Source organism: Coloeus monedula (assembly GCF_965178545.1).
Source record: "Coloeus monedula genome assembly, chromosome: Z".
Taxonomy (NCBI): Eukaryota; Metazoa; Chordata; class Aves; order Passeriformes; family Corvidae; genus Coloeus; species Coloeus monedula.
Window position 1 is genome coordinate 43,704,042 of NC_138822.1, and position 14,572 is coordinate 43,718,613.

A 14,572-nucleotide genomic window follows, 5' to 3' on the forward strand; every position below is an offset into this window, starting at 1 on the left:
ATGTGACAGTGGAAAGGACTCAAAAGTTGCTCAGCATGAATACATAGAGCCTACAGGCCTGCATAATATGGGACACTCAGGAAAATTAATTCTAATTAATTTGTAGAGTGGATTAGTTGAAAATCAAAATCCTTCTTAGTCAATATTCTCACAAGAAATTAAGAGGCGAGTTTAACTTAGTTTAGGTTAATTCACTTCACTTGCAACCCTGCAAGTATTTAACGTCTTTAAGCAATCCCCTGTAAAACTCACACTTTTGGTAATTTAGTTAAATTTACCTGAGTATCTAAGTATAGACAAGACTTTAAAAAGGAAATGGTCATTAACTACCACTTCTCTGTAAAACATGAAGGGTGCAACTTATCTAGCTTATCTAATCACAGACACCCTCAGTTAACGAATAAAGGCTCTGATGTACTTAGTTGAAATGCAGTCTCACATGAATTCTGTTCAGCTGGGGGAAAAAGGACAGGGAAGTCACCTCCTCTTGTAGAGAAATGACCAAATGAGTTATGATCAGGCACATATTACTGTATCTGCCAAAGAACATATACATGGGACATCAGAATGAACTTTAACTGAACAGCTTTATGAAATGTTCAATTTTTATATTTACACTATAATTAGTACAAAACTGCCTTTTTAAGTTTTCTGTAGAACAAGACAGTATCTACTGGACTTGATACCCTAGTATGTCAAATCAACTACTTTGAAGTATGATAAAGGAATCTAAGAATAGTTATAAAGAATAAGACACCATTTTCAAACTATACATAGTGTTTGCTTTTGCTTCTAAAAAGGTACTTATATCCCCAAAAGATTTTTAATTTTAAATAAGCAGGGCAAGCAGGGAGGGGACAAGGGGGAAGACTGGTTGTTCGTACTAAAGCCTTTACTGTAGTAAACTAAATATATTTACAATTTGTACAAATGTTTGACCTTCAACAAAAATACAAAAACATTTCACAAGATGCAAAACCAGGAAACAAGTTCATCTGAGACACTGCTGCTCTACACAGGATAGAATGCAACTTGAACTGCAAGGAACAGAAAGGTATTTATCCCCCATATTCAGGTAATGAGAACAATTTGCATGAGGTCACAAAGAAAAAAAAATAAAAGGCTCCAACATTCTTCAGTAGACTTGGCTTTTAAAAATTATGTCAAAAACCTAGGCTACATCTGTCCATCTTGCCTCTGTGTTCCATCTGGTCCACGTAGCCAATATTTAGTTGCTGGATGTTGCCTTCTATTTTGAAAAATTGGAGTAGTTTCATGGCAAGGTCTGGAACCTCAACACTTGTGTTCCTTTCAAAAATTCAAAACCTTTCTACGTCTGCAATTAAGAACAATTTTGGCCCAGTTCAACTTCTAAAAGAATATCCCCGTCATATTTTTCAGTAGATAACTTCATAGACTGTAGCCTTTTTGTCTCCAGAGCCAGTGACTATGTACTTATCATCCACAGAGATGTCACAGCTAAGCACTGATGAAGATTCTTTGGACTAGAAGAAAAATAGAAATATTTTTCATCATTAAAAAGAAGTCTGTTGCCCTCATTTCAGTATCCCATTTTGGGTAGATCACATATATGAAGATATCCAAGTCCACTCTTGGGACTCTGCATGTTTTTTTTTTTTTTTCATTAAAAGCAATATCATCCTCACCTGGAAGATACTGGCTCCATAAGGAGTTCTCCATGCATTAAGAAGGTTATCTTTCCCAGTACTCACAAACCATTTACCTAGAATATAAACCAGAAGGATTACAAAAACATGAAAGACATGTCTGACAAATTTTGGGTCTTCAATTCACATCAATCTGTTAACTAATTACCTCTATAGAAGTTCTTACCACTAATCAACACAGTACTTTTGCTTACAATCAATGTGGACACTCTGTGCGTTTACAGTGTGCTACATACTAGGAAATCTCTTAACTCTTCAAACAGAAATAGCTTTTTACACATGAATCAATCCTCACAACAGCCACTAGATAAACAGATGGTTGTTTGTAGATAAGTGCATTTGAATTGATAAAGCGAAGATATTTATGCATTACTTAAGGAACTGAGATGTAATAACTAATGACTATGAAATAACTAATCAGCAATATATGAATTAAGAGCTCCAGTTCTATGTTCAGGGCAACTTACCACAGTAAGCAAACTTGAGTGACAATACGCAACTCTCATGAAGGTGCAGTTGATATTTGTCTGGTTTATTTACATGTAGCACTTCGACATTGCTGCTCTCCATTCCCACAGCTAGCCATTCACCAGTAGGACAATAACCAAGGGAAAATATCTGAAAATTAAACCATATTTACAACTTCTAATTTTTTTCCTACAGATAACTTTTTTCTGCAGTTAAAATTATTTGGGAGAGGGAGACAGAGAGATAAGGGCAAATTCAAGTTCAGTAGCAAAACTGTAGTTCAAAACTCAAGTAACTAAATAACCCATGTTTTTACCTTTTAACTTACAAAAATAGGAAAAGAATAGTGTCAGGCTATCATTTTCTTCTATAATCTAAGCACATAAGAAAGCTGCGTTGTGAGCAGCCAAAAGAAAGAGAGGGAACACTGGGCTCGATCTTACCTTTGATCCTAAGGGTTTCCTTTCCACCCCACACACTGCCCCAAGCAGTAGGAAAATCCAGTTACCTGTGATGTGAAGTCATGCTGTTGTAGCTGTCTCCCTTCTCTCAAGTCCCAGGATCTGACAGTGTTATCCAAACCTCCTGTCCAGAGCTTGGTACCATCATTAGAAATGTCAATACAGCTGGCTCCATCTGTGTGGCCCTGGAATTGCCTGATAAAACAAACCAGATTGAATAATGATTTCCTGCCAGAGCTCAAGGTAAACACTGTTGTGGTGTTAGTTTTGGACTCTGTACATGTGTGTCATCTCTTCTGTGTCTGCTGATGAGCAAGAATCAGCCCCTCCCTCTCACTGAGCACTAAATACCAGTATTACAAAAACATTTTCCAGGTGCTAGAGGAATGAATTGCATCATGGCTAGCTGAATAAAGTCAAATATTTCCTATCAGGTTTTGAAAAAAAAAAAAAAAAAAAAAGACAACCAAACCCACTTGTGAGAATATTAAAATCACTAAGGCTAACTTGGATTAAATCAAAGCAGTCAGGGAATAAAACTTCCGATTTCAGAAACCAGCTCCTGTATTTTTCTTTGGCTGCAAGTCAAGAAGATAAATAACAAGCAGATATACTAATAGAAAGGGATCCAGATAGAGATCCAGATAGTTAAACACAAGCATTGCTGAGCCACAAAGTTGCAGTCTCTGTGGCAGGAGATTACAAAAATCTAAATGGTGTAGTTGGTTTTATAACCTTCTCATTAGCAACTCTCAGCTTTCAGCAACGAGAAGGTCATCTCAAGTTTTTCTTAATCCTTTGGCAAAAGCATTCTGAGGCTCCTGCATTTTTCATCAGCAATTAGCTTTAGCAAGTCCTATGCCTCAATGTGAAAGGTGAAGGGCGGGTGGGGAAAAGACAACTAGCTTGGGAATGAAGGGTATGAATCACCAAGAACCTGCCACAGAAAAGTCACACTGCACGTTTTGTTTAGTAGCTCTGGTCTCAAAATTCCATGTGTTATCAATCAGCAAGATCAGCCAGCAAGTGGTGGGAACACATACAGCAAACATTTAAAAAGCAAGACATTCATAGATGTGTATAGATGCCACAGAGTGCACCTTTACAGGGACTAACTTTGTCATGTGCATTCTGAAAACTTTATAAAACTAAAATTGTATTTATTGACCTAAAAGTTCAACAGAAAGTAAAATTTGCATGCACATTAACATGACTCTCTGCATGTAATTTTCAGCTAATTATGGATATACAGGAAGATTAATTGAAACACAGCAGACTAAGTGTATTCTGTAATTTTTGTGTTCAGAACTTTTCAGGTAACATGGCCTTTCCCTAATTAGACTCTCTCTTCTCAAAATATTGTAAGCCACCACTACTTTGGTAAGCATAAGCTAAATTTTAGCTTATTGTAAGCCCCTGTGCTTTCCTAAAGAACTGAGAGGATCCACCCTTTCAAATATGTTTGTAAGATTAATTTTACTACTTACCATCACTAAGTAAGAATTGAAAATACTCTTCTTTACATAACAAGGCTTAAGACAAAGGAAAAGAACAACCCTCAAAGTGTTCCTTAAAAGGCATGTTCAGTCTATCCCAATAACAAATCAGCAAGGATGCAGAAACCCACAGGAGTTTTTACACTGTTTTTACATTGACTACAGTAGGTGACAGACAACCCATTAGGCCCTGAAAACACATCTTCCAAGACTAGACTGAAGCTACCAAAACTAGTTTCTGCCTAACTGGGGTGTAAACCACTCCTTTGAATAACAGGCACTATTTACTTTCCTGTCATGAACCCTATTCAGGGAGATAAATATTTATGTAACTGTCCAAAGAGTAACTCCTATTAAAATTTTCTGTAAACAACAACTCACCTGACCAGTGTCTGATTGTGCAGATCCCACACTGCAATGTTCCCATCACTGCAGCAGGAAAAGCACACCTTGGAATCAGGGCTGATAGCCAGAGCATAGCAGGCAGGTGCTGAGGATGTCAGTTCTGCTTTGATGCGAGGAGTTGGAGCTGCCAGGTCCCAAATGGATAATGTGCTGGCTTCCCCACCAACAATCAGGGTGCATCCATCGGGCAGCAATTTACAGGAGCGGATGTAGTTATCTCTGTTCTGTACAACACAAATCATCTCAGTTACGTGCCTGCCAGTAATGACCACTAATATAATTCTGACTGCATCAAAGCTTTAAACAGTTTGTTACTTTTTCCATTACTGAAGAGGAACCAGGAGATCCTATAAGGTTTGAAACACCTACTTCTTGTCACTAATTAGAAACTGCAGGTGCAGAAATTAAAACTGCAGACTCCTGTTGTCACAGTCTACTCTGTTTCAAACCTGATGAATGGCAAGGTTTCTATCTCATTACATAAAAACAGAGCCAAAGTAAGCTTGTTTTTCTGCAAAGGTACTCCATCAGTGAAGGTCACCAACAATAGAAATACTAAAGCAAATGACCTTTTATTTGGCATTTAACAACCCTATATGAAAATGTCATTCAAGTCTCATGCCCTTCAGATTTTTGAATTTTTCTTTCAAATACAATTTTGTATTCACAGTATTAAAGTTAAAAGATTAAGGATTCCTGTACTGGTCCTGTATTTATGTTGGTCCTTTGTTGTTCAACGTGATTCTTATTGTACTTATTGATCTCTCATTTGTGATACTGTTGTTGATTTGAGAGGTACTGTGTGGGGAAGTTAGTGACAGAAGACATTTCTACCTTTCCTTATTACAGCCTTCCTTGACTGGCAGCAGTTTTTTACAAAATTGATGGTTAAGATCTGTAACTCAAGACACAGGAAAAAACACTGCAGGAATTAGTTAACAGCATTCCTACTATGATTTTTTTTTTTTTTTTTTAATTTGCAGCAAAGGAGAAGTAAGTAGGGCAGTGGAAATGTTCGCTTAATCAGTCATTACTGCTCCATAACTAAAATTAAGGCTCTGCATCCAGACAGATACCTGCCACAGAACAGAATACCCATTCAACTGCACTGTTACTACTAGGCAATTACAAAATGATAGCAGTATAGAAAGGATAAAGGGTGAAAAACCCCCAAACCCCCACCACATTTAATTGGATCAACACTGAAGCTAGAATTTTCATTTCCAGTACATATTGCTATGCTTGACAACATTAAGTCTTCTCAGTTAACACTGCACAAACCTCTCTGCTGCTTCTAAGTAGAAGCATCTCTTATTGAACTATCACCTTTTTTGAGTTAGCTTTTCAGCTACCTGTACCATTGCACCCAGTCCGTATCCTGCACATGTGAAAACAACTAGCCTGTATGTATAATTAGCGGATCATGAACAAAAGACATAGCAAAACTTAAAGTAACCTTTGGTAGTGTATCACATTATTTCAGTATGTGGTTACCAGCACCTTACAAAAATGAGGTTTTTACTCGTATGAGTGAAAGACCTAGGAAGGTTCTCTGCAGCCCTGCATACAAGCTACATTCCTTTTAAACTCATGCACAGAAATAATCAGTATAACTAGAATGGGAAAAAAAAGTCAAAAACATGACATACACATTCTATTCAAAAATGTGATTTAATCAGTTATTTGACCCTTAGTGATAATTATCATTAAACAAATCAGCACTATTCTCTGTAGCACTGTCATATATGAAAAAAAAAAAAAAAAAAAGGACACCAGGAAACAGATCTGCCTGCTGTTTCCTTTTAATATGAACAAAATCCAAACAAGGATAGCTTTTTTTTTTTGAGTCTCTAAGGAGAAGCTACCCTTCTGCATAAATTCCGGTTCACCTACCAGGCAGTCCAGCTGGGACACAGGGCTCTTGTTGCCAGGCTGACTGATGTCCCAGACCTTGACACACCCCTTCCCACCCGTGTACACGTGTCTCGTGGGATTGCTGATGGTAACTGCACACACAACTTCCCCGTGGTTCAGAGTGTTGATCTGACGGGCATGGCGAGGGATTCCTGGACCGATGAGGGCATCAGGAGGGAAAGGAACTGGCTGCATCTGACCATCTGCAGTAACATGAAAGGAGTAGGCTCTTTTGGGGAAGGGAAAGAAGAGAGAAGACAAAACAATTTTAAAAAGCAGCCGTTGCAGAACTACAGTGCAAGAAAAACACAGTATTTTAAATTTTAATTCTTTGCCAATCATCTCACAAAAATCAGAGCTACAGTGCCAAGTAATATAGGCAGATGAAACCTCAGAAAGAGACAAGGATTCACAATAGAAATTTTCAGCTTGCCTCAGCTGACGTATTTGTGTAATGGCAAAGCAGGTTAAATTCCACCCTTAACTCTACAGATGAAGGTCACAGCTGCTATCCCTCAGCCACTTAGATAATCAAAAGATCTTTCAGGCCCTGGTTTCTAGCTAGCAGTTCCAAGTCTCAACACCACAAGTCCTATAGCAGCAGTCCCTAACCAGGCACTACTCTCATCTTTCCATGAGGCTTGTACCTTTTGCCTTGCAGGACCACAAGCCAAAGTTTTGCTTGATTCCTGCACCTCATCTTTAACATCATCACTCGCTGTGCTCATATACCTCTCTTTCTAGCCGGTAAGTAGTGCTTTAAACAGAAACACATAGAGTGGTTGCACACACATTTCATCAGAAAGCTGATATAATCTTCTCATAAATATGTTTTCTTGAATAAGTACATTGGAAAACCCGAAAGGCTCCATTTTCAAGGTACTTTTGGCACTTCTGAAATACCTTTTATTTGTATTCATTGCATGATTCAAGTTTACAGAAACTGAGGCTTGAGGAAGTGACATTCCAGCACTGAAGAAAAGCACTCTTCCTTGGGGAAAGTACATGAAATTATATTTTCATGGTCACTAAAAAGTTTAAAGTCAGCTCTACTCAAGGACAAGGGCACAAACACCAACTAATAAAGGTTTCAGGAGCAGGGGGGGTTGTTTGCTTATTTTAAATAATGAAAATACTGCTGTAAAAGGCTGATTTTTGCTATACTAGTGAGCTCCTTTTCTGTTACTTCTGTTGTAAGTGAACCCATAGTTCATGCTTTTAATGTTGTTACATTAACAGCATCCTTCAAGAGGCCAAAGTGGAAAAAATTGTGAGAGATGAGTATACTTTTTTTTCACTAATGAGCTGCCATCTCCCTACTAAAACATTTATTTTTCTAATATATTCTTTTGTTCAGGATTTCCCTTTCTTTTCCAAATCTACTTTCTTCCTCAGAAATCTTCAATCACTGTAGCCAACTATTACTATCACATCCATCTTCCAAGAACCCAACAATAGACATTCCTATTTAATCTCCTGTTCTGAATAATAAATTAGTATTTTCAACATATTTTATTACATGTCCCCAAGTATCACACAGTTTGAAATGAAAGAACAAGGAAGATGCCTGGTTCTGGAACAGACATCACAAAGCAACTGAATTTGCTCTGCTCCTGGGCATAAGTATTCCTTTGAAAAAGAGTGAGGAGAGATGAAAGAACACTACAGCTCTTTCATACAGAAAGTAACAGTGGTAACAGTCAATCCATGCAATATCACAGTTTTTTCTTAAGTGAAAGGTAAAAACTGGTTAACAGTAACTGCTCCTAAAAAGAAGAAATTAATAGTGCATATATATGCAATTCCTGTACTCATTCTTGTTTCATGGTTGGATGTAAGAGCAGAAAGCTTGCTCAGAGAATACCCAAAAATAGAGGATGAGCAAGTGCAAAAGATGGCAGATCTTTCTGTCATAGGAATGTCAGGAATGGGAAATGTAAGATAAGAAAGGAAGTGCAAAGTTCACTCTCGTACATTTATACAAGGCACACAGTATATCAAATATATTTTGTCCCATGGGACCCTTTCTGGGTTTTTGTATGAAGAATTATAGTAATGATAAAGGTTTAACTAGAAATCCATTCCTTCCTGTGAAGAATAGAGACAAGACTGTCCCAAAGTAGCTATTCACTAAACAGATCAGTCACAGGATGGGAGAGAAAGCAGAACAGGAGTGGCAACAAGTCTGCTTGAGGCTGAACAACTGCTCAGGTTCATCTACACAATCCAACTGAAGAGTCACAACATTTAAGACACTGAAAAGCTTGGCCTCATCCTGGGCTCCAGATCAAAGTCAGTTGCAGAATATTTGTTAGCAGTAAGAGTACACAGAACTGTGCAACTTTGAAGTTTCAGCCCGCCCTTGCTTTTATCATGGACTGAAGCAAAACAATTAAGCAAGTATTAGGCAATTTTTTCCAGCACGTTCAAGAGAATAATCTACTTGTCCATGACTTTTTTTTATTTGAAGGTTACAGCTTAAATGTTCTGTTCAAGTCAAAATACCTAAATAATTAGTGTTTTGAAGTGCTTAGGTGCATACATAGAGCTTCTCAGTTCTTGCTGAGATGGGGCATGAGGAAGACAATAGAAATATTTTTCAAGTACTTCCTGTTTACTGTAGAATTGTAATGACTCTTATGCTTTGAAACATCAGAGGCCTACCCAGTGTATTTTTAATAATGCAGAATTTCATAAGTATGTCTGTGTTTAAAGTGGGGCTAAACTGATCATAGAAGGAGTCACTCTTTTTTTAGCATTTGCTTCTAAGACTAGTTGATCAGGATGTGTTTGATGGCCTAACAAACAGACCAACGATAGTTTCCTACTAAGCCAAGACAGCTTTTTCTACAATGCAAGTTATCTGCAATCCACTGTAGAAAGAAACAGCTACACTTTGCCAAATCCCTCTGCCAAGACAAGCAAGCAAAACAGTAAATGTTCCTGTTTGCTTGAAGACATGTGGCATGTAATGCTAATATCACCACTGCCAGCATACTTACGGTATGATAGATTAGTGCTTGTATCTGCTAGATATTATGGTATAACTTTGTTACACAATACCTTTTAACCTTGAAAAAACTTGCATCGTTTGCCAGGCTGACACTCCCTAGACAAGGAAAGTGTCTGTCTCCAGAAGAACACACAACTGGAGACAGCAGTGCAAATGACTATTTGCAGCTCAGTCACTGCTGCCCTTGGCTTCCTTTTCATCAGGTCACCATCACAGAGGGCCTGCTACTTCTGGGAAGGACTGGACTTCCTACACCTACAGAAGACTCAATTTTTAATGCACTAGACATATTCACAGGCCTCAATGCTCAAAAGTGACAAGAATTTCCATTGTCTAACCTCAGAAGAGTCAACAGCTAGCAAAATCTGACAAATTCTTGAGTTCCCTAAAGCTCAGGATTTCTTAACAGCCACCACTTGACCTTCCATTTTTCTTTTAGAACTGACCATGTATGCCAGAAACTGCTGTTTAGGCTCATGACTATCACAGATTTCTGTCTCAGAGCAGTCTGCCTGTATAAAAGACAGCTATCCAATCATGGATTACATGATCATCCCTCTTTGGTCAAAGGAGAGTCCTTCCTTGTGTTGGGCTAACAACAAACAAAGAAAATTATCTTATACAAATGCAATTAAAATTTAACATAAAACAAGCTAAGTACATATCAACTGATATGTAAATATACACTTTTAATTAACTGAATATTTTGAAAAGAACAATTACAAGACAAACTTCCATGCCTTTTACTTAGAAGAGTTCTAAGAAATAATGTACTGTCACTTATATTATTTCAGAATAATGGAAATATTCTTCTGAATTACTGCATCCAGAGAATTCTCCTCATGTGCGTGAAAGCAGTACTGAGAATCTGCAGAGTTCCTATGCACAGCAACATAGTTAAGTGATACTAATACAGACCAGTTTCTCAGCTTAAATCTCCCATTTCCAAGTAAGTATATAGCAAGTATCATCTGACATGATGAGGAGAAATCAGGATAATTAATTCACTACCCAAGAATATAGCAAATTAACTAAACTACCTGCCAGCTACACTAAGTATTCAGATTGATATACAGATGCTCACAATTCCTGCCTACTAAAGTACCATGCCTTAAAACAAAAATCCCTCAAAACTTCCACTTCATCCCTTCAAGCAGACTTCTTTGACTAGCACAACAATACCCGACAGCAAAACGCAAAAGCAAAAAGTTCCTTCCACTCATGAGTGCATTTTGCTTTCAGCTTTTCTTTGCACTCCAGCTCATTTTTAATTGTAGTTATCACAGAAAACTGAATATCTGAGAGTGTTGTTTCATCATGTAGAACAAAATGCCAAGAAATAAGGATAGAGGTTTTTGTACAGAAATAACTGAATCTTCATCTTCATACATGTCACCAAATAATTCTAGCCAGAGATACATGGCAGGGATGCACACACCCATAAATCTCCTATAATACAGTAAAATTAGCCTTCTTTTACAATATCTCTCACTGTACATTCACTGTGCAAGTATGAAGATCTGAAGACCAGAGTTCAGTTCAGCAGAACTGAAATCTAGCAATTCCAAAAGAGTATAGTACACCTCTCCAAAAATACAATGAAAAGTCATCTTACAACTAGATGGAGAAAGATTGAACATTTACCACGTAAAGTTTCCCTTTCCTACTAAAATGAGAAACATGTATTTTCAGGTTTTTTTACTGTCTGGGAAAACATGCTGAGAATATATATTTGTCCTCAATACTACCATTAATTCAGAATTTTAGACACCAGTGAAGCAATACTGTGGACATAAATCTTAACACTAATCTTGAAAATCTATCTTTAGTCCACGATCCAGCTATTAGAAGGCATGGTTCACACAAACCAGAAATCCATAAGAATGTTAATTTAGCAGCTATAGAAAACTAAAAGCTAGGTACTTGCCAGAAAGACCATGCAAAGCAAAAAAAAAATTATTAGATCAACACACCAAAAACTTATAGTCCAGGGTATAATTAAATGCGTTAAAACAAGAGTTCAGGACTCAGACACCACATATTCATGTCCAAGTGGGTTTTTAACGGGCTACTAATTTTTCTAACAAGCAGGTCTTGAACAGATCTCAGAATGTACAAGGGTTAAAAAAACCTGGGTGCTATCAGAAGTGTCTGTCCTTCTGAAACAAGGGAATATAATTTTCTTTTGGGTGAAAAAGCAGTATAAGCATAACCGTTGATAAAAAATGTGCAGCCTTAAGCATACAGGAGTGGGGATTCAATAGTTGAATTTGAAAATTCTCTGTACCACTTGCAACAAGACTCACTAAAACTTCACATCTAATAAAAAGAATTCAATGTGACACCGTATTTGCACTCAAGAAAAAGGCCTACTTTTAAAATAAACAAGGTGTACTCCACCAGTTTGCACAATTATATCTGCTCTGTACAGAAAATACAGGAGAAAAACCTAAAGTAGGTGAGATACTCAGAGATGCTGCAGTCAGCAGACAGCTTCTAGCCAATCTAGACTAAAACAGGAGATTATCTTATAGCTGTCAATGGAAAGATAACAGATGAGTTTATGGAATTTTAGGCTTGCTTCACTACAATAAGCAAAGAAGTAATTTTAGTAGAAATGTACAAGTAACATGACCACAAAAAACCTCAAACATTGCAGAACACATTAAATGAAGTGGAAACTAGGGAGTATGTATCAAAGTAGGCAGTATATGAAGCAGTGAGAATAAAGTGGTAAAAACATTAAAAAAACCTAAACAGCCCCCACACAGCTTCCTGCTCCAGACAGTAATTTAGCTAAATTACCAGGATACAAAATAGGGTTGCATACATATGCTGTCCTTTTGTCTTCAACAGTGTAACAACTAGAACTCAGTCACAGAAAATTTCTTATTGAACAAAAATAGGCTTCAATAGCTTACAATATAAAATATTGCAAAGCAATAATGACTGAAACATTTCATATATGCTGCTGAATTTTATTGCAACATCAATGAGTCACAGCATCACTGAAGTATTTTATTTAACAACTGCTTCATCAATAACTAAAACATTTAAATAAAAAGAACTTACTGTGAAAACTCTTCTACATCTACGCACTACCTGCTCCACAACTGCTTCATCATAATAATGAAATACATCATTGAAAGCTTATGAATATACTTGTCCAGAAGTAAAAACTTACAGCCACTTGATTATGCGATTTCAACAAGCATTTTATTTAAGTATGCCAAATTCCATGAAAGTCAGCAAGAAAGTGTCTGAGTTTTGGGTACAAAGCCTGATCCTTACTGCACTAAATTTAAATACACCAACATTTGATACACAACACCAACTCATTGAGCCCTCACTTCAGTAATCTTGTCAACACACCACCAACTTTAAGTAAAACCATGATTTAACAGGTTTCTCACACTGCCAACAGATAGCTAACCCTGTTCTCAGAAGTACGGTGGATAACCACAAAAACACATTCAGGATGGCTTTCCAGACTTAGTCTGCTGCTTTCTTATTGTTATAGGAAAAGATCAGAAGAAAAGATACACTTTTTTGCCTCTAATCTGGTATCCTTTCAAGGATGTTTGCATTGCAAGACTGACATTACAAGGTATCACTAGTTACTAATAGGAGTCCAAAATTAAAGCAAACAGAAATATGTGAGTATACGACTTTCACCACAGCCTGATAACTTAGACAGCATCCTAAAAATAATAGTTTCTAAATGTTTTGTGAAACTGCAAAAGGAAAAATTAGATTTAGATTGGTAAGTAGGCATTATGCAACATGAACATCCTGCACAGAAAGTGCAAAGTGTTAAGAAAGTTTCAAAATTATGTAAGTACCTAGGTAGAGAAAAACTACTCTAATTGCAAGTTCCTGTTGAAAGAGAAGTCAGGACTGACTGCCAAGTATGAACAAAGAACAGGTTCTAACAGAGTGTTGAAAAAACTGTTAGAATTCTCTCTGCCTCATTCTGTCCAGAAGAACAGCTGAGTTACATTTGCTCTGTTAGTACCCACTTAGAATACTTGTCCAGAAATACCTAAACATTAATTGCATATTTTTAGAGGTCATGCATGCATGAGTCATGCTCATGCACTGGTAAAGCTTAGGGTCAATGGTCTAACAAAGCCAGATGACTGAAACATTTCATATATGCTGCTGAATTTATTCTATTGCAACATCAAGAAGTCACAGCATCACTGAAGTATTTTATTTAACAACTGCTTCATCAATAACTAAAACATTTAAATAAAAAGAACTTATTGTGAAAATTCTTCTACACCTATGCACTACCTGCTCCACAACTGCTCCATCATCCTTTTGCTCTCCAGCTGCACTCACACAAACGGTCTAAATAGCTTGCTCCATTATGCAAGGTGTGTTATCTACTGCTGAAGTAACCACTCCAGATACCCACTGTCATCAGTTGCAGACTCCCATGCCTGATAAAAGAAGTGCCAGACAAGGAGTCTGCAAGTTTGCACTGCACATTTATCCTCAGTGTATTGCAAATTCTAGTTTCAATATATTTTTATCTAACACATTTTACCACTATTTACCATTTAGTCTGTAGTCCCCTTAACTTCCCCCAGAAAGGATGAAATAAAAAAACCTTAAAGTATACCTTCAACAACTTTTCCTTGGAAATAGGTAGATACACACCTGGTTTGGGATATGACAACCACCATTTCAGAATTTTTATGCTGCAGGTTTTACCTGGAGAAGTCTAAAGCATCCTCTTAAAAACAACCAGACACCATCCCCTTTCAAATCCCGGTTCACTGACACAATATAACTTCATTCCCTCTAAATACTGCAGATGTTACCAAAATGTTAAAAGTTACTTACGGTTTTCCCCCAGGAATCCCTGCTAGATTTGGAGGGATTCCAGGTACTCTCATGTGAGGAGGAGGATCAAAACCAACCTGACAACAAAAAGTGAATTAATCTCAAACTTGGAATTTCTCATCAATTTCTCAGCAAGCTTCTTTTCTCCAATCCCAATATATTATGCACTTAAACAAAAGGTGGCTTTTACCCACAGTATCAGATAATTGTGTGACCCTCCATTGGGGGTGCAAAACCCAGATGTTTTCTCTGAGCATACTTCTGATAGAAGCACTC

General features: G+C 37.2%; 1 protein-coding gene across 3 annotated transcripts in view; it reads right to left on the minus strand.

Annotated features, from left to right (window-relative positions):
• Nucleotides 1-1,291: 1,291 nt before the first annotated feature.
• LOC309584668 (transducin-like enhancer protein 1) overlaps nt 1,292-14,572 on the minus strand; it is a 71,864-nt gene continuing 58,583 nt past the window's right edge. For all 3 annotated transcript variants that reach the window (XM_082300830.1, XM_082300829.1, XM_082300828.1), the window contains exons 14-20: nt 14,297-14,373; nt 6,412-6,661; nt 4,495-4,742; nt 2,665-2,812; nt 2,156-2,306; nt 1,668-1,744; nt 1,292-1,505 (exon numbers count right to left, since the gene is read on the minus strand). In XM_082300830.1, coding sequence (XP_082156956.1) covers nt 1,398-1,505; nt 1,668-1,744; nt 2,156-2,306; nt 2,665-2,812; nt 4,495-4,742; nt 6,412-6,661; nt 14,297-14,373 — 1,059 coding nt within the window. In that variant the 3' untranslated portion in view covers nt 1,292-1,397. The remainder of the gene's footprint in view (nt 1,506-1,667; nt 1,745-2,155; nt 2,307-2,664; nt 2,813-4,494; nt 4,743-6,411; nt 6,662-14,296; nt 14,374-14,572) is intronic.